The following is a 24,829-nucleotide window of genomic DNA, read 5'->3' as shown; positions in this document are numbered from 1 at the left end:
AGGAGATAGCAGCCCCCCACATATAATAACGGTGAGAGCAGATGAAAAGACACACGTAGTATGAAAGCAGATTTAGCACAGAGAGGCCCGCTAACTAAATAGCAGAAAGATACAACAGAGGACTTCGCGGTCAGCTGCAAAACCCTTCAAAACACCATCCTGAAATTACCTTAACTCATGTGACAACTCATGCCACTGGAGTGGTAATTTCAGCCCAACAAGAGCTTCCAGCTGCAGAGATTCACATAAGTGCAAACTGGACAAAACATACAAAAATAGACTTAAGGACTAAAGTGTCCAACTTAGCTGAGCAGAAAACTGGGAGCAGGAACATGCAACAGAATCACTCTGGATACATTGATGGCCAGCATTAGAATGACTGAGGAGCAAGGTTAAATAGGATACTCCCACATCCTGATAGGAACAGGTGAACTGAGAAGGCAAAGCTTGCAGGACACCAGTACCACAAGAGACCACCGGGGGAGCCCACGAACCGAATCACAACAGTACCCCCCCCTTAAGGAGGGGGCACCGAACCCTCACAAGAACCACCAGGGCGATCTGGATGAGCCCTATGAAAGGCACGGACCAAATCAGAAGCATGAACATCAGAAGCTGTAACCCAAGAATTATCCTCTTGACCGTAGCCCTTCCATTTATAATAACGGTGAGAGCAGATGAAAAGACACACGTAGTATGAAAGCAGATTTAGCACAGAGAGGCCCGCTAACTAAATAGCAGAAAGATACAACAGAGGACTTCGCGGTCAGCTGCAAAACCCTTCAAAACACCATCCTGAAATTACCTTAACTCATGTGACAACTCATGCCACTGGAGTGGTAATTTCAGCCCAACAAGAGCTTCCAGCTGCAGAGATTCACATAAGTGCAAACTGGACAAAACATACAAAAATAGACTTAAGGACTAAAGTGTCCAACTTAGCTGAGCAGAAAACTGGGAGCAGGAACATGCAACAGAATCACTCTGGATACATTGATGGCCAGCATTAGAATGACTGAGGAGCAAGGTTAAATAGGATACTCCCACATCCTGATAGGAACAGGTGAACTGAGAAGGCAAAGCTTGCAGGACACCAGTACCACAAGAGACCACCGGGGGAGCCCACAAACCGAATCACAACACACAACACTTGGTGCAAATAATAAACGCAGCTTAGCAGTCAATAGGAAACTTCAGAGGTAGGAGCAGCAGGAATTCAGAGCAGAGTGGCAGGATCTCCAACACAGGTTCACAGGAGCAGGTGCAGGTGCAAGGCCAGGGAGTAATCAGGAGCTGGATGCAAAGCAGAATAATCTAGCACAGACTGAAGGCTGGGGTGGAGTTTTATAGCAGGAAGACAAGTGCACATGAGACCAAAGACGCCATCTTGGAAAAGGGCAGTAATGCACAAAAGGTAAAAAATGTTCAGAGTCCTGACATTACTCCCTCCTTAGAAGCGGCCTCAGGACGATCCTGGACCTTGTTTCTCAGGGAATCTCTGATGAAAACGAGAAATCTTCTGTTGGGCATTGATGTTTTCCACAGGTTCCCAAGAGTCTTCCTCAGGGGGATATCCCTGCCATCTTATCAGATATTGGAGCCGATTCCTGCGAATCCTGGAATCAATAATTTCCTCCACCACGAATTGTTCTTGCCCATCAATCACCACAGGCTGCGGAGGTGGCACAACACGTCCCTGGAAGGTATTAGGAGATACAGGCTTTTGTAAAGATACATGAAAAACTGGGTGTACCTTCATTGTCCTAGGTAGCTTCAGCTGGCAGGCCACAGAGCTCACAATATCGTTGTTCTTGAAAGGGCCAATGAATTTCTGTCCAAGTTTTTGTGAAGGAACATTTAACTTCAGATTCTTAGTTGCTAACCACCCGGAATCTCCAACCTTGAACATGGGTGCAGGTTTACGTAATCTATCAGCCGATCTCTTATAACGTACTTGGGCCGTGGTCAGGGATTCCTTCAGAACCTCCAGATTTTGTCTCATCACAGTCAGCCTTTCCTCCACTGCTGGAACCAGAGAATTAATTGGAGACCTAGGTAAAATACACAGATGTTAACCCAGATTGGCAAAGAAAGGTGTAAATTTAGTGGAGGCGCTTTGAGAATTATTATATGAAAATTCGGCTAACGGCAACAACTCCAACCAATCATCCTGGAGATGGCTGACATAGCATCTTAGATATTGTTCCAGCGTCTGGTTGGTACGCTCAGTCTGACCATTTGTCTGGGGATAGTAAGCATAAGAGAGACAGACATTAATATTGAGTGCAGAGCAAAACCCCTTCCAGAATCTTGAAGTGAACTGTACTCCACGGTCAGAGATGATCTCATCCGCACCCCATGTAACCGAAAGACATTCTGTATAACCAAGTTCACTGTATCTTTAGCAGAGGGGAGGCTGATGCACGGAACAAAATGAGCAACTTTAGTCAGGCGATCAACTACCACCATGATTGTATTGATGCCCCCCGATGTAGGCAGCTCCACAATAAAGTCCATTGATATAGACCCCCAAGGGCGGGATGGAACAGGTAATGGTTGTAGAAGACCCGTAGGTGCCACATGAGGAGTCTTGTAACAGGCACATACCTTGCAAGAGAGAACATAGTCCTTGGTATCCTTCAGGCAAGTTGGCCACCAGAAGAATCGGCTCAGGAACTCTTGTGTCTTCTGTACCCCCCTGTGACCAGCCAACTTGGAGTCATGTACCAACTTGAGGATCTGCAGACGGACGACCTCCGGGACGTAGATACGTCGATCTCTGAACCACATGCCACCCTTAAAGACAAGATTAATATCCACAGGTGGGTTGGCCAGAAATACATCACCTTCATAGGCCTCCCTGCACTCCTTCCACAAGTCCTGATCGTGGATAACTCCGATGAAATTGGCATCAGATAGAATGGTCTTGGACGGGGCTCCAGGTACGGAATCCGCAGCATGGATTTGGGATAAAGCATCAGCCTTCCCATTACGAGAACCTGGATGGTACGAGATAACAAAGTTAAATTGATTTAAGAATAAGTTCCAACAAGCCTGACGAGGAGAAAGACATCTAGCGGATCTAAGGAACTCTAGATTGCGATGGTCAGTTAGCACTATGATCTGTTGTGCAGATCCTTGCAGATGATGCCTCCATTCTTTGAAAGCCGCAATAATAGCCAGCAATTCCTGCTGCATACACCAGTGTTCAGTAATCCTCCTTCATCTGCTGCTCGTGTTACTTCCATCTGCATTTGCTGGACATGTAAGCTGTTTCTGCTCTGCAAAACCTGAGACTATTTACCAGGCCTCCCTGGTTGGGCTACATTATCCTGTAATAATTATAGGGGATAATTCAGGAGACTCTTTGCGTGGAACAAGACAACAGGACACAGTTTTATAAGTGGTAAAGTTTATATTATCACACGGTGATTCAAGCAGCTGCAGAGAGAAACTCAAGTCCACAACACTTGGTGCAAATAATAAACGCAGCTTAGCAGTCAATAGGAAACTTCAGAGGTAGATGCAAACAAACAGAAAGTCTATGAAGCACAGTTATACTTGAGGAAACTTGACACGAATAGATCCTTGACTTAGTCCAGACACAGATAGATATGCTATTAGGCAGTTCAAATCATATCTTAGCCCAACCAGGGAGGCCTGGTTAATAGTCTCAGGTTTTGCAGAGCAGAAACAGCTTACATGTCCAGCAAATGCAGATGGAAGTAACACGAGCAGCAGATGAAGGAGGATTACTGAACACTGGTGTATGCAGCAGGAATTCAGAGCAGAGTGGCAGGATCTCTAACACAGGTTCACAGGAGCAGGTGCAGGTGCAAGGCCAGGGAGTAATCAGGAGCTGGATGCAAAGCAGAATAATCTAGCACAGACTGAAGGCTGGGGTGGAGTTTTATAGCAGGAAGACAAGTGTACATGATACCAAAGACGCCATGTTGGAAAAGGGCAGTAATGCACAAAAGGTAAAAAATGTTCAGAGTCCTAACATACTGTATGGCTCAGAAATGTAATCCAGAAACATGTTTTAACGCCTTTTCCGTTTTATAGATCACAGAAATGTACCCAACACCACAGAATAGTGTATGGGTGAGAAATTTAACCATGACAATTTTTTAAATGCCTTTTTTGGAGCAATATATATTTAAAAAAATTACCCCAGAACACAGAATAGTGTATGGGTAAGAAATTTAACAAAACAAAAATTTTCAAGTATTTTTGGAGTGTTATATAACAAAAAAGTAACACAAAGCATGTAATACTAGATGGATCAAAATATATTTAATTTTTTCACCCCCCCCAAAAAAAAGTTGTAGCTACATATTTTGTAAGTGACTGCTCAGCTGTAAACCCTGTCTACAGACTGTATTCTGTGACTCTATCCCTTCCTATACTAAATGCAGAATGTAGTATGTATGTGATACAAACATCAAAGCAAATGATCAGCCATTATAATGAAGGGCTGTTACTATGATGGTTCAGCTTCAGCATCAGCATCAACACTACAAGACACTGATCTGTTATACTTTGCACACACAAGCCTAGACAAGCACTCTCCACCTCCAATGCAAAGTGTCACAGAGCTGTGCAATGGCGTCATTGTGCTGAGCCAGCTGGTGCCTGTCTTTTTAACTCCTGATGATATCACATGGCCAGCCAATCACATAATGCCTCAAACAAGATGGTTATGGCATTACAGTGACGCACAGGCAGTCCCTGCATGCTTATTTGCTGTGCAACAGGCGCCAACAATCGGGGCAGGGATTAGAGTTTTACATCAAGCACCACCCAATATTCGCTGAGAAACGAGTACATCAGAGCATCATGATAGTTGAGTGATAACCGAGTATCACCAACCACATTCACTCATCCCTACCAGGGATCTTTTGAAGACACCTGTGCTTGTTATTACAGAGCTCCTTGTTATTACAGCCTTACCAATGGCCAGGCTTCAAAGGATACCATGGTTTCTGCTATATACAGCGATGCTGTATATATTTATTTCTTTACAAGTACACTCAAGGAGACTATTAAAACAGTGAAAAGTATAAAAAAGTTTTAAAAATGTGAAAAAATATATAAAAGTTCAAATATTCTCTTTTTTCCTCTCTGAAAATAAAGGTATTAAAAATATTAATATCTGGTATTACTGAGTACAGAAAATTCCAGTCTATTAAAATAAAAATATTTTACCCTATTTGTAATCACTGTAAATGAAAAAAATTAAAAACACCAAAACTAATTTTGTTTGGTCATTGCAATCCCACAAAAATGCTGTAACAAGCAATCAAAATGTTACATGTATGCCACAATTGTATCAGTAAAACATTGTTTCACCCCTGCAAAGAATAAACCATCACACAGCTCCTTCAACTAAAAAATAAAAACATTACGGGTCTCGGAAAATGGAGACAGCAAAAAATATATATCTTTTTCAAACTTTTGATTTTTTTTTCACCACTAAGTAATGCAGAAACTGGACATGTTTGGTCTCACCATAATCATACTGATTAGCAGAATCATATTGCAAAGTCATCTTTACAACAAAATGTACACAGTAAAATCAATTCCCAAAACACAATATCAGAATTGTTTTTTATTTCACAATTTCTCCCCACTTGAAATTTTGTTCCCGTTTTCCACTGTGTTAAAGTGAATGTTGAAATTCAAAAATACAACTCTTCTCTCAAGGAAGATGCTCTCAAATGTCATGTAGCATATAACACAGCCCACATAGTATATAGCACAGCCATGTAGTATATAGCACAGCCACATAGTATATAACACAGCTCACATAGCATATAGCACAGCCATGTAGTATATAGCACAGCCACGTAGCATATAACACAGCTCACGTAGCATATAGCACAGCTAAGTAGTATCCCATAGAATGTAAGTCCGCAAGGACAGGGTTCTCTCCCCTCTGTACCAGTGTGTCACTGTAAACCTGTTTACTGTAAATGATAGCTATAACCCTGTATGTAACCCCTTTCTCATGTACAGCACCATGGAATTAATGGTGCTATATAAATAAATAATAATAATAATAATATAGCACAGCCATGTAGTATATAACACAGCCCATGTAGTATATAGCACAGCCACATAGCATATAACACAGCCACGTAGCATATAACACAACCCACATAGTATATAGCACAGCCACATAGCATATAGCACAGCCACGTGGCATATAACACAGCCATGTAGTATATAGCACAGCCCGCATCTCCCCCCTAGAGAATGGCCCCACAGTCTAGTACTCACTGGTATAGTAAAAAAAACACACTCCTCGCCTCTCCTTGTGCCCGCGCTGCTCCCTGCTCCTGTCTCAGTGGCTGCACTGCCTGGCACACAGTGAGTGCGCGATGATGTCATCGTGCACCCGCAGTTTCAGAAGCAGAGTGGGAATGATGGGAGAGGGAGCGTTAGCTGACATTCTCTCCTCCATCATTGCTTTGAACTGTACCGGTAGATGCCGGTATAGTTCAATGCGGCGGGGAAGTCGGCGCTGGCAGCAGACGGGCCCCCCTGCCTCACAGGGGCCCCATAATGGCTGCATGATGTGCCACTAGTTGAGGGACCCTGGAGGAGTGGGGGCCCTAGGCAGCTGCCTGCCGCTAATGCCGACCCTGCCTGCAGGGGCCCCCCAGAGCCTCAGTGTACCATACCATGAATGGGCCACCCATCTCACCAGGGCCCCAGCACTTGCCCGGGTGCACCGGGTGCTGATGCTGGCCCTTCTCCAGTGTATAATGGGCCTCATATATGATGCTCCAGTGTATGATGGGCCACATATATGATGCTCCAGTGTATAATGGGCCCCATATATGATGCTCCAGTGTGTAATGAGCCCCATATATTGCTCCAAACATAAAAAAAATTAAAATGAAATACTCTGCTTCCCCTTGCTGGCTCAAAAAACCAGAAAACGGAGTTCATGTCCAGAGAAAATACAAAATATTTTATTAAATTACAAAACATACTAATACATAGCAACAACATATAAAAATACACTACAATATATATCAAGGTTATAGAAAAGTGGTAAGTAGCACAGATAAAACACAGTGCGGCACTCAGGCTGATGCCATATAAAAATATATATATATATCATCTGCGTTAAGCATAATAGAGTGCAGGTATTCAACTGGGGGGTAAAAATAGCTCCATGTGGAGAAGTATCAAGAGCCCTGTACACTGGCTCAAGTCACACCGAAAAAATAAAGTATAAATCCCCATTGGTGGGGATTTATACTTAATTTTTTCGGTGTGACTTGAGCCAGTGTACAGGGCTCTTGATACTTCTCCACATGGAGCTATTTTTACCCCCCAGTTGAATACCTGCACTCTATTATGCTTAACGCAGATGATATATATATATATTTTTATATGGCATCAGCCTGAGTGCCGCACTGTGTTTTATCTGTGCTACTTACCACTTTTCTATAACCTTGATATATATTGTAGTGTATTTTTATATGTTGTTGCTATGTATTAGTATGTTTTGTAATTTAATAAAATATTTTGTATTTTCTCTGGACATGAACTCCGTTTTCTGGTTTTTTGTGTTGGTTTTGGGAGTGTCCTAAATTTATCATATGTGTTCCTCTGATTGACTCCCCCACTGTGGTTGTGAGTATGTGGAGGAATTCTACAATTTATTTTTCTATTTTGGGCTTGTTTTATTCCCCTTGCTGGCTGCTGCTCTGCCTTGGACTGCTCGGCGTCTTCCGGCTCTCTGCACTGTGATTGGTCACAATAGTGACGTAATCGCGCCTTCTGACCTGAATGTCAGAGGGCAGAGAGACGAAAAATGCAGCAGCAGTGGAGCGGGGAGAGGTAAGTATCGCAAGTGCCGGGATCCTGAGCATGCGGGGGGCCACTCGCGAGCACTGGCACCATGCTCCCATAGCATCCCCGACGGCGAGTGGGCACCCCTGCCTGCTCAGGACCCCATCACTTGCAGGGCTAGATAATGTTTTTAATAGTTCGATTTTAGGATAGATGTGACTTTTTGATCGCTTATTACAGTTTTTTTTGTGGAATTGTGGCAACCAGAAAAAAAGGAAATTTGGCATTCTTGAATTTTTTTCTGTTTAGGCTATGTTCACATGTTGCGTTTTTCCTGCGTGTTTTATGCAAATTTTCAGCTGCGTTTTACAGTAGCAGCAAAATGTATGAGATTTCAGAAATCTGATCACACACATTTTTTTTGGCCTCAGTATTTTGTACAAAACCTTGGGTTTTGCAAAATGCCGCATGTCACTTCTTGCAGCATATTTTCGGCGTTTTTCACCTATTGAAAGCAATGGGTAGTGCAAAAACTTAGTAAAAACGCAACGTGTGATCTTAGTCTTTCAGTGTTTACTGATCAAGTTAATTGCTTTTATATTTTGATAGCGCTGACCTTTTAAATTTTTTACATATCTTTATTTTCAATGGGATACAAGGGGGATGATTTGAACTTTAAAGTATTTCTTAAAACGTTTTTTAACTTTTCACTGTTATTGTTATTGCCCTTAGGGGACTTAAAAATGGTGACAGAATGGGGGAGGGGGCCCACATGAAATTAGAAATTTACTCTGGGAGCCCCACACCTCATGTCACCTTTAGACTGTATGGGGGCCCCTCCCCTAACTGCCTCAGTTGCTGGAGTAATAGTTATGCTTCAGGCATCATATATTTTACTTACAGGACCTTGCAAGTCACACTGCTGCAGTCATCAGTGTTCCTGTTTCTCCAAACCATACTGCTGTGCTGCTTAGGCAGGACAACCGACCAATCACAGCATAGCTCCTTGAATGAGCTGTGCAGTGAGGTCACACAAAGAAAACTAATGCTGATTGGCTGCATTTCAGCCAATCAGCATTAGACCACCTCTGTCCTCGGTTTTGAGGATGAAGAGCCTGAGACACCACACAGGAACCAGGTGACTGCAGCGTGTGCTTGTTGTGTGCCTCCTCAGACTCAGCCTGAAACAGTCAGCTGTGCCTCTGACTGTACTGGCTGAAGTGATGATGGCACTATGCACACACACGCTGCGCACAGTTCGCTCATCATCAATAGAAGCTGGCAGCACAGGTAATGTGAAGGAACTGCCGCACGGCTGCACTTTACATCATTTGTACAGCCTGCTCATTCGTGCCGGTTATAGAATAATGTGTGCACTGCACAGTGCACACTAGCATGCAGGGCAGGGATGAGTGATGGAGGCAGGGGCTGGGGGCGGGCCCGGACCCACTGGAGCCCCAGTCCAACCCTGAACACTGGCCTTGGGCCAGCATTCATAGGAAGATTGCGATGACAGTCAGGAGGGTTTTCAGCAGACCCATGGTTGTCATGACAACCAATTTGCACCCCGTGATCACATAACAGGAATGCCGATGGGCAGGATCAATAAAGTGCTTTCTGTCTGCACATGTTAAATACCGCTATCAGTGATTGAAAAGCAGTATTTAACTGGTTAATAGCCATGGGTGGATCTCTGATCCACTCAAACCTGTTAGAGGAACTTGATGGCTCATTAAATCAGCCATCAATTGTGGGAAAGATGAGAGCTCAGCAAAGGCAGGGACACAGCCAATGACATACAGGTATGCATTTGTCATAAATGGGATTAAGATTTATTAAATGCACCTATTTTTGTAGAAAAAGACACATAAAAGTCATGAGATGATACTAATATATTGACAGTTTTTGACTTAACACACATTAAACCCGTGACAGTGTAATTTAAGAGCATTAGAATAAACCCAGTCGTATAATCTACAATATTACAGTTTTAACAAGGGGATTTGATACCACATCTTTTACAAATAATGTAGACAGTATTTCCTTAACTCAAAAGAATTTTTAAGCAGATTTCCTAACCCCCTGTACAAACGTGAAAGTTTATTCGATGAAGTACACCAGTTGATGTGTATAGAAAAGGCTAACTAAGAAATGGAGTAGAATATTTTCCTGACTATTTTCCTCCAAAAATTTGGAGGAAAGTGGGGATTGCGTCTTATAGTACAGATGTACTTTATCTTATAGTCTGGCTGTGGAGGGGGTGGTGGCAGTGGTGGAGCAGTGGGTCACAGGAGGCAAGAGCCAGCAACTGCAGCTAACACTGTGCATTCTGCTAAAGAATATGAATATTCACTGCTCCCTACGCCCATAGTCAATCCCACCTCTTTGCACTGAAGCCGGCACTGAGAGGTGGGCGGGGCTATGGGCATGGGGCAGTGAATATTCATTCTGTTTAATAGCAGGTGCACTGATAGCCTCAGCTGCTGGCTTCCTGCTGCGGCAGGACAATCACGTGTTCCCGCTATTAAACAGAATTAATTTTCACTGCTCCCCACGTCCATAGTTGTGGGCAGGGGAAGCAGTGAATATTCCGGCAGCTGATCTTGGCATGTGAGGGCACATGGCAGTGACGTCATGCGCTGTTACACCCTGAAATCAAGTGCTGGCATCATCACGGAATGCAATGCTGCGAGAGAGAGGAAAAAAGGTCATGGAGTGTGTACACCATGATCAGGGCCATGTTTACCAGGATGGGAATGGGGGCCATGTTTACCAGGATGGGGATGGTGGCCATGGATACCAGGATGGGGATGGTGGCCATGAATACCAGTATGGGGAGGATGGCCATGGATACCAGGAAGGTGGAGGAGGGCCATGGATACCAGGAGGGGGAGGCGGCCAATATATACCTGCTTTCTGGACCATATATACCTGGGTGTGGCATATATACCAGGATCGGGATCATATATACCAGGATGGGGACATATATACTGTATATATATATATATACATATATATATATATATACCAGAATGTGGAATATTGGCACATACCCCTATAACAGTGTCATTATCCTTATAACAGTGTCAGCAGCAGATCCCACCTCCATAACAGTGCATCATCACCACATTTTTTGCTTCAATTGTTTTTTTTTTTTCTCCTCTAGAGAAGACCTAGGTGCGTCTTATGTTTCGGTGTATTTTATAGTCTGAAAAATATGGTACTTTGATGCGTGCGATAAAGTATTGTTCTGCATAAAAAATCTTGGGTACTGTTATGGGCTGACATTATTAAATATGAGCTAGTTGGACCTTTTCAGGTTGATGATGGTCTCAAAATAGATTTGCCTAATAATTCTGCACACAATGTAGAAGAATATTTTAACCGAGTAGAAGACAACTGTTAGCAACATGTCAAATACATATTTCAATCATGGAATAGATTTTCTGTAAGTTGGAGACTAGTTGTTCCAGCACAATATATTACATTGGTAGAAATAAGGTAATGTAACCTGTAACATAGCAAAAAAACTAAATGGACCATTCCAAATAAGACACAATGAAACACATTTTTTAATCTAATACATTAATTTACTGCTTGAAAATAATTGACAAGGATAAGCTAAAAATCGAAGGACATTGTGTGCTATTTTTGCTAGCATGCCAATTATCTGTAATTTTCTGCAAAAATAAACTTGTAGAAAAATAATGGAACATCACTATAGTATTTTATAATTGGCTTTTAGAAATTTTTCAGCTTTCTTCAGAAGTTTTGAAAACAATCAGTCATTCAGACATATAAGTGCTAGTGTTTTGATAAGGGCGAGTGCTTACAATTGTAAAAGCGTATAAATCTACAATCTATAAACATTGTACTGATAAAGTAAAGTGAAGATTTTGTATACTTTATTTTCTCAATGGAACATGCAAACATTTATTCATCTATCTGTTAGTCATCTATATAAAATTGTGCGAAGGAGCAGCAGCATTAAAGGGGTGGTCTGAAAAGCAAATTGTCTGCTTAAACGTCTATTTAATGCCATAATCTAACCTGTTTTCTATTACACTTTACTTAAAAGTTCTATATCCTTCCCTCATTATCAACTTTATTTTTTACTACTACATAATTTGTTTATGACACTTTGAGAATCCAAATGCATACTGGGATACTCAAATGAAATGTCATCAGGGGAAAGAGGCTGCAGTCAATGTCAAGGTAAGAAAGGTTGGGGACCACCAAACCTAACGACTGCACTGTAGGTGTCAGAACTAGTGATGAGCGAGTGTACTCGTAGCTCGGGATTTCCCGAGCATGCTCGGGTGACCTCCAAGTATTTATGACTGCTCGGAGATTTAGTTTTCAAAGCGGCAGCTGAATGATTTACAGCTATTAGCCAGGCTGAGTACATGTGGGGGTTGCCTGGTTGCTGGGGAATCCCCACATGTACTCAGCCTGGCTAATAGCTGTAAATCATTCAGCTGCCGGGATGAAAGCTAAACCTCTGAGCAGTCATATATACTCGGAGGTCACCCGAGCGTGCTCGGGAAAAGCCGAGCAACGAGGATACCCGCTCAACACTAGTCAGAACTGGTCAAATTGGTGGCAATCTCACTGTTAGTGATCATCTTATAATATGTAGCATAAAGAGTAAATTATCAGATAATATTAAATGGTACAAAATAATTACCAGAGAACTGGTTGTTATATTATAATAGAAGTTTAGATGCAAAGTTGCAAATAAAGTTTAATGTTGCTTAATATAAGGTTATTCACTTAGGAAACAGAATACATTTCTCCACTGCTATTATTTAAATATCTGTAAATTAGTTTAAGTATTTCTTATACGTTGGATCTAACTATTTATTGTGCAGAAATGAAGATTAAAGAATGAATAGTGTAAGTTAATGGAAATATAATGTATACATTAGTATGATAAAGTCTACCATACTGAATTCTTATTAGAATTATTAGAATATTAACTATTATCTTTATTTATGGGTAGAATCAAAACTGTCATATTTTACATTTAGATATAAGTATTGACAATAATTCTTCCATTTTTTATGATTTCTCTCTAGGTTATTCCTCGGCAAACCTGTGGTCTTTTCACGCATACAATTTTCTATAAGGAGTACCCTGGAGGTCCAGTAGAGCTTGACAGAAGTATACAAGGAGGGGAACTTTTTTTTACACTTGTTCTGAATCCAGTAGGTATTTTTACCTTAGGATTAATGACTATTAAAGTATTTATTTAAATGCTGAATTATGTTATACTGTACTGTGCTATATCTTAATGTAACATTCTGTTCCATGGCTGCCATACCAATTCATGAAACACTCTTTGACAGTTTCAATATAGAATCCACACAATAACGTAATATGTGCATTTGCTGTTTTTCCAATTTACGGTATAAAGATCCTGAATTACAGCCTGGAAGATGGTTTAAAAGTACTTTCAGAATTTTGTAGTCTTCTAAGCTAGAATTTCTAAAAACGCCAATACACATTAGAAAGCTGTCGGCCAAATGATCCCATGGCTGACATCTATTTTTCTCAACTCCCATTTATACGGGAATGCTCCGCCCTGTTGAGAGCTACTAATATATCTTAGAGAAAGCCGCAGTCAGATTGATATGTCAGCAGCTTTTCTCTTCTCATAACAAATGTTTGGATACTTCTCATCCCTAAAATCATCTCTCAGAGGAGCGTCGTGAGTAGTGTTGAGCATTCCGATACTGCAAGTATCGGGTATCGGCCGATACTTGCTGTATCGGAATTCCGATACCGAGATCCGATATTTTTGTGATATCGGGTATCGGTATCGAAACAACATTAATGTAAAAATGTGTAAAAGAAAGAATTAAAATAAAAAATATTGCTATACTCACCTCTCCGACGCAGCCTGCACCTTACCGAGGGAAGCGGCAGCGTTCTTTGTTTAAAATTCGCGCTTTTCTTTCCTTTACGTGAGTCCCGGCTTGTGATTGGTTGCGTGCCGCCCATGTGACCGGGACGCAACCAATCACAGCAAGCCGTGACGTAATTTCAGGTCCTTCAGGATTTTAAAATTACGTTCCGGCGTTGTGATTGGTTGCGTCGCAGTCACATGGGAGACGCAACCAATCACAGCAAGCCGTGACGTAACTTCAGGTCCTTAAGGATTTTAAAATTACGTCCCGGCTTTGTGATTGGTCCGCATCCCGGCAACATGGCCGCCATTAACCAATCACAAGCCGTGACGTCACGGGAGGCTGGACACGCGCGCATTTTAAAATGGGCGCGTGTCCAGCCTCCCGTGACGTCCCGGCTTGTGATTGGTTGCGCCGCGGTCAACCAATCACAAGCCGGGAGGCTGGACACGCGCCCATTTTAAAATTTTAAAATGCGCGCGTGTCCAGCCTCCCGGCTTGTGATTGGTTGACCGCGGCGCAACCAATCACAAGCCGGGACGTCACGGGAGGCTGGACACGCGCCCATTTTAAAATTTTAAAATGCGCGCGTGTCCAGCCTCCCGGCTTGTGATTGGTTGACCACGGCGCAACCAATCACAAGCCGGGACATCACGGGAGGCTGGACACGCGCCCATTTTAAAATGGGCGCGTGTCCAGCCTCCCGTGACGTCCCGGCTTGTGATTGGTTAATGGCGGCCATGTTGCCGGGACGCGGACCAATCACAGCAAGCCGTGACGTAATTTCGTCACGGCTTGCTGTGATTGGTCCGCGTCCCGGCAACATGGCCGCCCTGACCAATCACAAGCCGGGACTTCACGTAACCAAGTAAAAGCGCGAATTTTAAACAAACAACGCTGCCGGTTCCCTCGCTGAGGTCCAGGCTGCGTCAGAGGGTGAGTATAGCGATATTTTTTATTTTAATTCTTTCTTTTACACATTTATATGGATCCCAGGGCCTGAAGGAGAGTTTCCTCTCCTTCAGACCCTGGGAACCATCAGGAATACCGTCCGATACTTGAGTCCCATTGACTTGTATTGGTATCGGGTATCGGTATCGGATTGGATCCGATACTTTGCCGGTATCGGCCGATACTTTCCGATACCGATACTTTCAAGTATCGGACGGTATCGCTCAACACTAGTCGTGAGTCCTTCATACATATTACATCATTGGTCTTTCTTGACAACAAAATAGGTGGATTTGGCCAACTGTTATCTAATGTATATGGAGGTCCTTAGTCTGCATAGATCTTGGTTTTTGATAAATCATCTTTACAACTGGCACTGGTGATATAGGAAATACGAATTGTTCTACTGAATAATAGGCAGAGAGCAAGCTAAAGCATCAGAGGCAGATCTCTCAACAAACCTGGGACTAATGAAAACGTTATTTCATCCTACAAAAATCAAAGTCATGATACAAAAATAAAACTGAAAAATAAAATCTTATTAATGAAGAAATTAAGTTATGACTTTCAGAATATAGTGACAGAAAGACAAATTATTTGTTTTTCATTGTTGTTACTAAAATCATGCAGACCACAAAATAATGTGTACACATTAGATATGCTGCACATTTTTTATTTTTTCCATATTGTTCTTTTGCTCTTCTTCAAAAAAGTCAGAACTTTTTTCTCTTCTGTTGACATAGCTATATGAAGGTTTTTTTTGTTTTTTTTTGGCGTGACAAGTTATAGTATAGATTAATATGATTCATTTTAACCTATAATGTACAATATTAATTAGTGGGAATAAATCAATCACTTTTTGTGTTATATTTTTACAGTGTTAATCATGAGATACAGTTGACTTAGCAGCATGTATGATTTTGGCATGACCAAACTAGTGTAGCTATTCTATTTTAATGGCCTAAAAAATATGCAATTAGAGAAAAAACTTTGGTTAATGTCGCCATTTTCTGAAACTAATATTTTTTTTTCAATCAGTGGAGTTGTATGAGAGGTTCTTGTTGTGTACTTGTGGTAGATTGCATTGGTACAATTTTAGTGTGCATACTATGTTTTGATGCATATTGCATTTTTTCTTCGTGGTGCAGTTACCAAAAAACAATTTTTGCAGATATTTCCCGTCATGATAAACAATTTTATATTTTGATAGATCTGAATTTTATGGATGCAGTAAAGCTAAATATGTTTTTTTATTTTTTACATTTAAAATTTTTTAACTGGGCAATAATTTGTTTTTGTCTGTTTTAGCCCCCCTTGGGAACTTGAACCCCAGAATGCTTGTACTATACACTGCAATATTTTAGTTTTCTTACACAGCTACCATGGCAACCCATTGTAGATATGGTGAATAACAATAAGACTGTATACACACATACACACAAATATATACAGGTGCTTGTCACAAAATTAGAATATCATCAAAAAGGTAATTTATTTCAGTTCTTCAATACAAAAAATGAAACTCATGTACTGTGCTTGATTGGCCAGCAAAGTTGCCTGACTTTAACCCCATAGAGAATCTATGGGGTATTGTCAAGATTAAGATGAGACACCAGACCCAACAATGCAGACAACTGAAGCTGCTATCAAAGCAACCTGGGCTTCCATAACACCTCAGCAGTGCCACAAGCTGATCGTGTCCATGCCATGCTACATTGATGCAGTAATTGATGCAAAATGAGCCGCGACCAAGTATTGAGTGCATTTACTGAACATACATTTCAGTAGGCCAACATTTTGGAATTAAAAATCATTTTTCAAGCTGGTGTTATAAAGTATTCCAATTTACTGAGATATGACTTTCGGGTTTTCATTGTCTGGTTTGTTTGCCCATTCTGAAAACTCAGCACACCGATCTGGGTCATCCTTGCTGAGATGCTGCAGCAGCTGGATTTTGAAAGGGTGCCATTTGTGAGTAGCTAATACCTGCCGAAGGGATGTTCGACTGATGACAGATCGGTGTGCTGAATTTGCAGAATGGGAAAAACAAAAATTGGAACAGGACCCTCAGTTTACACAGAACATTATGTTCAGTGATGAGGCATTGGGTGGGCCATTTATACCTAAATAACATGTGAATGGTGACAGTTTTCTTGAGTAGGGTGTCTTGCATTGAAATCTGCTGCAATGACCCGTGTACTGCATTCATGAGAAATCAACACAATTAATCAACACCTCATGTGTTAACCTCTGCGACATGTCAATGGCTGTAAACAAACAGAAACTTGTAAATAATTCATTTAAAGAATAAAGTTACGTTAAAACCAAGAACACCATTGTTTTTCTTGTGAAATTCTCAATAAGTTTGATGTGTCACATGACCCCTTTCCCATTGGAAAAAATGAAGATGGATCCAAAATGGCTGACTTTAAAATGGCCTCCATGGTCACCACCCATCTTGAAAAGTTTACCCCCTCCCATATACTAATGTGCCACAGACAGGAAGTTGATATCACCAACCATTCCCATTTCATTTAGGTGTATCCATATACATGGCCCACCCTATATAAACATATACTGCAAATATATATATATATATATATATATATATATATATATATATATATATATATATATATATATATATATATATATTGCTAAAAAAAATAAAGGGAACACTAAAATCCCACATCCTAGATATCAGTGAATTAAATATTCCAGTTGTGAATCTTTATTTGTTACATAGTGGAATGTGTTGAGAACAATAAAACCTAAAAATTTTCAATGTAAATCACAACTAATATCCCACAGAGGTCAGGAGTTGGAATTATGCTCAAAATCAAAGTGGAAAATGAAGTTACAGGCTGATTCAATTTCAGTGGAAATGCCTCAAGACAAGGAAAGTATGCTCAGCAGTGAGTGTGGCCTCCACATGCCTCCCTACAATGCTGCAGATGGTCTCCAGTGGGATCTTCTCCCAGGCCTGGACTAAAGCATCTGCCAACTCTTGGACAGTCTGTGTTGCAACGTGACATTGGTGGATGGGGCGAGACATGATGTCCCAGATGTGTTCAATTGCATTCAGATCTGAGGAACAGACGGGCCAGTCCATAGCTTCAATGCCTTCATCTTGCAGGAACTGCTGACACACTCCAGCCACATGAGGTCTGTCATTGTCCTGCATTAGGAGGAACCCAAGGCCAACCACACCAGCATATGGTCTCACAACGGGTCTGAGGATCTCATCTCGGTACCTAATGGCAGTCAGGCTACGTCTGGCAAGCACATAGAGGGCTGTACAGCCCTCCAAAGAAATGCTACCCCACACCATTACTGACTTACTGCCAAACCGGTCATGCTGAAGGATGTTGCAGGCAGCAGATTGATCTCCATGGCGTCTCCAGACTCTGTCACGTCTGTCACATGTGCTCAGTGTGAACCTGCTTTCATCTGTGAAGAGCACAGGGTGCCAGTGGTGAATTTGCCAATTCTGATTTTCTGTGGCAAATGCCAGGCATCCTGCACGGTGTTGGGCTGTGCGCGCAACCCCCATCTGTGGACGTTTGGGCACTCAGAACATCCTCATGGAGTCGGTTTCTAACCATTTGTGCAGACACATGCACATTTGTGGCCTGCTGGAGGTCATTTTGCAGGGCTCTGGCAGTGCTCCTCCTGTTCCTCCTTGCACAAAGGTTGAAGTAGTGGTCCTGCTTCTGGGTTGTTGCCCTCCTATGGCCCCCTCTATGTGTCCTGGTCTACTGGCCTGTGTCCTGATAGCACCTCCAGCTTCTGGACACTACGCTTACAGACACAGCAAGCCTTCTTGCCACAGCTCGCATTGATGTACCATCCTGGATGAGCTGCACTACCTAGGCCACTTGTGTGGGTTGTAGAGTCCGTATCATTCTACAACGAGTGTGAAAGCACAACCAACATTCAAAAGTGACCAAAACATCAGCCAGGAAGCATTGGTACTGAGATGTGGTCTGTGGTACCCATCTGCAGAACCACTCCCTTACTGAGTTTGTCTTGATAATTTCATCTGTTGTCTATTCTATTTGCACAACAGCATGTGAAATTGATTGTCAAACAGTGTTGCTTCCTAAGTGGACAGTTTGGTTTCACAGAAGTTTGATTTACTTGGAGTTATAGACTGTTGTTTAAGTGTTCTCTTTATTTTTTTTGGCAGTATATATATATAGATATATAGATATATATTATTTATGTGTTAAGTAAAACAATATTTAGGCCTATGAAACGGTCCAAAGCCATTATATTTTTCTTGTACTAAGACCTCCCCTACAACAGGTTTTCTCAATGAATATATTTTCTATGGCACATTTACATAATTCATTCTCATTTTAATTTTATCTAGCAAAGATTAATTTGCATTCAGTGAAATAAATGTATTATAATTTTAAGTCAAAAGGGGAAGTGCATCCGAGCAAAGATATAGATGTAAAGCTTAGAAACTCTTTCGGGCAAAAGGATTTTGAGATGGACTTAAGCACGGAAAGCTTGCTGAGTGAATATACAATGGGAATATATTAATGAAATGCTTGCTGTGGAGGTGAAATGGTTTGTAAGGTTATGGTGGTAAAAAGTTCATTTTATTAGACTTAGAAAGTAGAACATGGCTTGCTTAGAAAGTAGAACATGGCTTGTTTAAAAGTTATTTTTTCTTCTTTCCTAACAACCCTGAGGATAGGGAAAAAAGGGAACAATGCCGCGCATGATCTAAGTGCAGTAGAAACTAGGTGTAAATTGCACGCTTATATAATTACACTCACCTACTCAAAGGTGAAAATGAAGCATTGAAAGGGGATCCAACAGGAATCCAAGGTGAATGGTCTGCAGCTCGGCCGACTGGGCACACGGGAAAGGCCATCAGACATCCGTTGTAAAACAGTAGATAGCAAGGAAAATCCCAGTATGTAGCCGGCGCTTCCGTATAGAGATTCTCATAGATGTTAAATATAAATATCAACTTCATTGAGATAATAAAAATTTACAGGACAATGCATTTCAACTCTTACATCCTGGAGTCTTCATGAGGGCATTCGAAAATAAATAATATCATTATTATTAATATAATAACTTTATTAGTATTTTTTACTTTCTTCTATCCTAAGATTTGACTTTCATTGAAAATACGTATATTTGTAAGTTTTTACTACACTGATCAAAAAAATAAAGGTAACATTAAAATACCACATCCTAGATATCACTGAATGAAAAATTCCAGTTGCAAATCTTTATTCATTACATAGTGGAATGCGTTGAGACCAATAAAACATAAAAATGTAAATCAAATGTAATATCCCATGGAGGTCTGGATTTGGAATGATACTCAAAATCAAAGTGGAAAATCAAATTATAGGCTGATTCAACTTCAGTTGAAATGCCTCAAGACAAGAAAATGATGATCTGTAGTGTGTGGTCCCCATGTGCCTGCATGACCTCCATACAATGCCTGGGCATGCTCCTGATGAAGCGGCAGATGTTGTCCTGACGGATCTCCTCCTAGACCTGGATTAAAGCATCAGTCACCTTCTGGACAGTCTGTGATGCAATGTGGTATTGGTGGATAGAATGAGACATGATGTCCCAGATGTGCTAGATTGGATTCAGATCTGGGGAACAGGCAGGCCAGTCCAAAGCATCAATGCCTTTGACATGGAGGAAATGCTGACACACTTCAGCCGTCTGAGGCTTAGCATTGTCATGCATCAGAAGGAACCCATGGCCATGTGTACCTGCATATGGTCTTAAGATGGATCTGAGGATCTCATCCCAGTGCCTAATGGCAGACAGGGTACCTCTTGCTAGCACATGGAGGGCTGTGCGACCCTTCAAATAAATGCCTTCCAACACCATAACAGAATCACTCCCAAATCAGTCAAGCCAGGTGATATTGCAGACAGTAAAATGTTCTCCAAGAAGTCTCCAAACTCTGTATCATGCTCAGTGGGAAACTGCTGTTATCCGTGAAGAACACAGCCAATGTCAAATCTGCCAATCTTGGCGTTCTTTGGCAAATGCCAATCGCCCTGGTGCACTGTAAGCGCAACACGCACTTGTTAACATCAGGCCCTCATACCACCCTCATGGAGCCTGTTTCTGACAGTTTGAGCAAACACATGGATGTTAGTGGCTTGCTGTAGGTTGCACAAAAGAGGAGGTAGCGGTCATGCTGCTGGGTTGTTGCCCTCCTAAGGACCCCAGTATGTCTCCTGGTGAACTGGTATGTCTCCAGTTATCTGCTTTATTCTCTGGACACTGTGCAGACAAACACAGCCACCCTTCTTGCCACAGCTCGCATTGATGTGCCATCTTGGATGACCTGCACCACCAGAGCAACTTCTGTGGGTAGTAGACACCCCCTCATGCTACTGTACCATACCTCTTGGGGTGAAAGCAATGATAAAATGCAAAAGTGACCAAAACAGCAGCCAAATAGGATGAGAACAGAACAATGGTCTGTGGTAACCCCCTGCAGAATCACTCCTTTATAGGGTTGTCTTGCTAATTGCCTATAATTTCTACCTGTTGTCTGTTCCATTTGCACAACAGCAGCAGAAATTGAATTACAATCAGTGTTGCTTTGTAACAAGGTGGTCTGGGGTGGTAGTCCCAGCAGAGTCAACTAAGCCATAGTCAGTAGACACCCCAGCACCTTGCACAGAGATAGATCGGATGGACACAATCCTCAGATGCAACTTGCAGTCCAACAGAGAACAAAATTTAATAACAGAAATTAAATGAAGAATAACACTGGATTCCTGCCCTTTCCCTAGCAATGTCCGCGGCCGTACCCACAACAGCCACGGCAGCTGGTAGAAGCAGTAGTCCATACAGCAGAATCTGGACGCTTGATGTCCCTTCGGCAGGGCCCTTACAAAGTTCTGGGGCCCATGTTGTGGTCCTTAAGTCCTGGGTAACAGATTCTATCCCTTCTGGGGGTCTGGCAATGACCGCGTCACTGTCGTTTAGTCTGGGGCAACAGATTCTATCTCCTCCTGGGTTCTGGCAATGCCCCAGCTGCTGCTGCACACCTGCCCATGGCAAACATGCCCAAGCTACTGACTAGGAAGCAGCAGCTTCCCGCTCCTTGGGCTGCTAATCCAGCCCACCAGGTTAACTCATTGCTGTCCCTAACTATACACAAGCAGCAATTAAATATGAAACACGTAGATAATTAAAGGGGAATTTCCACAATAAAATAATGTGAACATAGCACATTACTAATATACATGGCTTCAATGGCTTCAATATATTTCACAGTACACACGAGTAAGCCCCATGAGGCCTAGCACTGTAATGCATCAGGTGGAACCCATGGCCCTGTGCACCTGCATATCGTCTCACGATGGGTCTGAGGATCTCATCCTGGTACTAAGGCAGTCAGGGCACCTCTTGCTAGCACACGGAGGGCTGTGTGGCCCTTCAAAGAAATGCCTCCCCACACCATTACAGAACCACTGCCGAAGCGGTCATGCCAGAGAATATTGCAGACAGCAGAACGTTCTCCAAGGCATCTCCAGACTCTGTAACATGCTCAGTGGGATTCTGCTGTCATCTGTGAAGAGCACAGAGCGCCAATGTCAAATCTGCCAATCTTGGCTTTCTCTTTGGCAAATGCCAATCACCATGCATGGTGTTGAGCTGTAAGCACAACGCCCACTTCTGAACATCAGGCCCTCATACCTTTTTGGAAGTGCATTGAACAGCAAGGTGGATTGCTGCTGAGGAGAAAAAGGAAAAACAAATCTTTAAATCTTCAGCTTAGCGAGTGTGAACGAGCTGAGTGTGACCTGAGCGTAAGTGTGAACGGCGGTAAGTGTGACTTGTGATTCAGTGACTTTGGATTCAGGGAGTTTCCAAGGGAGGAATTACTGAATTGCTGTCTGTATTTTATTAATAGTTTACATTTGTTTTTTCTTTTATTTAACGTTTCTGTCTGGTGCAATCCCCATTAGGAAATGTGCTCCACTATTGATAATGCCATCCAGTGCACATCTTGCCACATGTATTCAGTCCTTGATCAGCTGGTCGAGGGTGCATACTGCTGTGCGAGATGTGAGCACGTTGAGCATTTGGAAGCCAAGATTCTGGATCTAAATGTCCAGCTGGCAACACTGAGATCCATAGACAATATGGAGAGGAGTCTTCTGCTCACTGAGCAGACGCTCAATGGGATAGATGAAGGGGGGATGGTAGGATGGAGCTGCAGGACAGTGCAGTAGCAAGCTGGGTGACAGTTAGAAGGCCGGGTAGAGGGAAGAGTGCCAGGGAGGCTAGTCCTGATCTGGCACACCCCAATAAGTTTGCTATGTTGGCAGATGAGGGGGGTGGCAGTACAGGGGTAGCACTGCTGCAGCCAGGCATGTCCTCTGAAAGCCGGAGGAGTGACTGCTCCAGTAAGTAGGGACATAGGAGAGCAGGGCAGGCCAGACAGGTGCTGGTAGTGGGGGACTCAATTATTAGGGGAACAGATATGGCAATCTGTCACAAAGACAGGGATTGTCGAACAGTGTGCTGCCTACCTGGCGCTCGAGTCCGACACAACGCTGATCGGGTGGACAGATTACTGGGAGGGGCTGGTGAGGACCTGGCGGTCATGGTGCACATTGGCACAAATGACAAAGTTAGAGGTAGGTGGAAAGTCCTTAAAGATGATTTCAGGGAATTAGGCTGCAAGCTGAAAGCAAGGACCACCAGCGTGGTATTTTCCGAAATACTGCCTGTACCACATGCCACACCAGAGCGGCAACGGGAGATTAGGGAGGTTAATAAGTGGCTCAAGAATTGGTGTAGGAAGGAGGGGTTTGGGTTCCTGCAGAACTGGGCCGACTTCTCAGTTGGCTACAGGCTCTACGCTAGGGACGGGCTGCACCTCAATGGGGAGGGTGCAACTGTGTTGGCGGAGAAAATGGCTAGAAGGTTGGAGGAGTGTTTTAACTAGGGAATGGGGGGGAGGGTATTCATTTTATAGGAGGGGAAGATAGTGCAGATAGAGACCTGGGCACAAATAAGGAAGTTGGGGGTGGCGGTGGCATGGGGGGTGGGGTTAGAACAGTTAATAATTTAAGAAAGAATAGAGGTACAGAGAGGAACATCAAGTGCATGTATACTAATGCCAGAAGCCTCGCCAACAAAATGGAGGAATTAGAATTAATGTTGTTGGAGCATAACTATGACATGGTGGGGATATCTGAGACGTGGCTGCATGAGAGCCATGACTTGGCTGTTAACTTGCAGGGTTATAGTCTGTTCAGAAATGACCGAATGGATAGGCGAGGGGGAGGGGTGTGTCTATATGTAAAATCATCCTTAAAACCCATCCGGCATGATAATATAGGTGAATCTAATGAAAATGTAGAGTCCCTGTGGGTGGAGATAAGGGGAGGGAGAAAAATAATAAATTACTGATAGGGGTTTGTTATAAATCTCCAAAAATAATGGAAGCAATGGAGAATATCCTCGTAAAGCAAATAGATGAAGCTGCGACCCAAGGGGAAGTCATTATTATGGGGGACTTCAACTACCCTGAAATAGATTGGGGAACAGAAACCTGCAGTTCCAGCAAAGGTAATCTTTTTTGACAACTATGAGAGACAATTACCTTTCACAACTGGTTCAGGACCCAACAAGAAGGGGGGCACTGCTAGACCTAATATTAACCATCAGGCCAGACCGCATAGCAAATATAAGGGTTGGGGGCCACTTGGGGAATAGTGATCACAAAATAATAAGTTTTTATGTATCCTTTAACCCCTTCATTACCTTGGGATTTTCCGTTTTCCCATGTTCGTTTTTCACTCCCCTCCTTCCCAGAGCCATAACTTTTTTATTTTTCCATCAATTTGGCCATGTGAGGGCTTATTTTTTGCGAGACGAGTTGTACTTTTGAACAACATCATTGGTTTTACCATGTCGTGTACTAGAAAACGGGAAAAAAATTCCAAGTGCGGTGAAATTGCAAAAAAAGTGCAGTCCCACACTTGTTTTTTGTTTGTCTTTTTTGCTAGGTTCACTAAATGCTAAAACTGACCTGCCATTATGATTCTCCAGGTCAGTACGAGTTCATAGAGACCTAACATGACTAGGTTATTTTTTACCTAAGTGGTGAAAAAAAATTCCAAACTTTGCACAAAAAA

General features: G+C 42.4%; 1 protein-coding gene across 4 annotated transcripts in view; it reads left to right on the top strand.

Moving 5' to 3' along the window:
• The window catches only part of LOC143788761 (bifunctional heparan sulfate N-deacetylase/N-sulfotransferase 3-like), a 1,150,054-nt gene that overhangs the window by 757,109 nt on the left and 368,116 nt on the right, over positions 1–24,829 (top strand). For all 4 annotated transcript variants that reach the window (XM_077278642.1, XM_077278636.1, XM_077278649.1 and 1 more), the window contains exon 6: positions 12,888–13,016. In XM_077278642.1, coding sequence (XP_077134757.1) covers positions 12,888–13,016 — 129 coding nt within the window. The remainder of the gene's footprint in view (positions 1–12,887; positions 13,017–24,829) is intronic.

The sequence above is a fragment of the Ranitomeya variabilis genome, chromosome 1 (genome assembly GCF_051348905.1).
Source record: "Ranitomeya variabilis isolate aRanVar5 chromosome 1, aRanVar5.hap1, whole genome shotgun sequence".
NCBI lineage: Eukaryota > Metazoa > Chordata > Amphibia > Anura > Dendrobatidae > Ranitomeya > Ranitomeya variabilis.
This window is presented reverse-complemented; position numbering and strand designations above follow the sequence as displayed.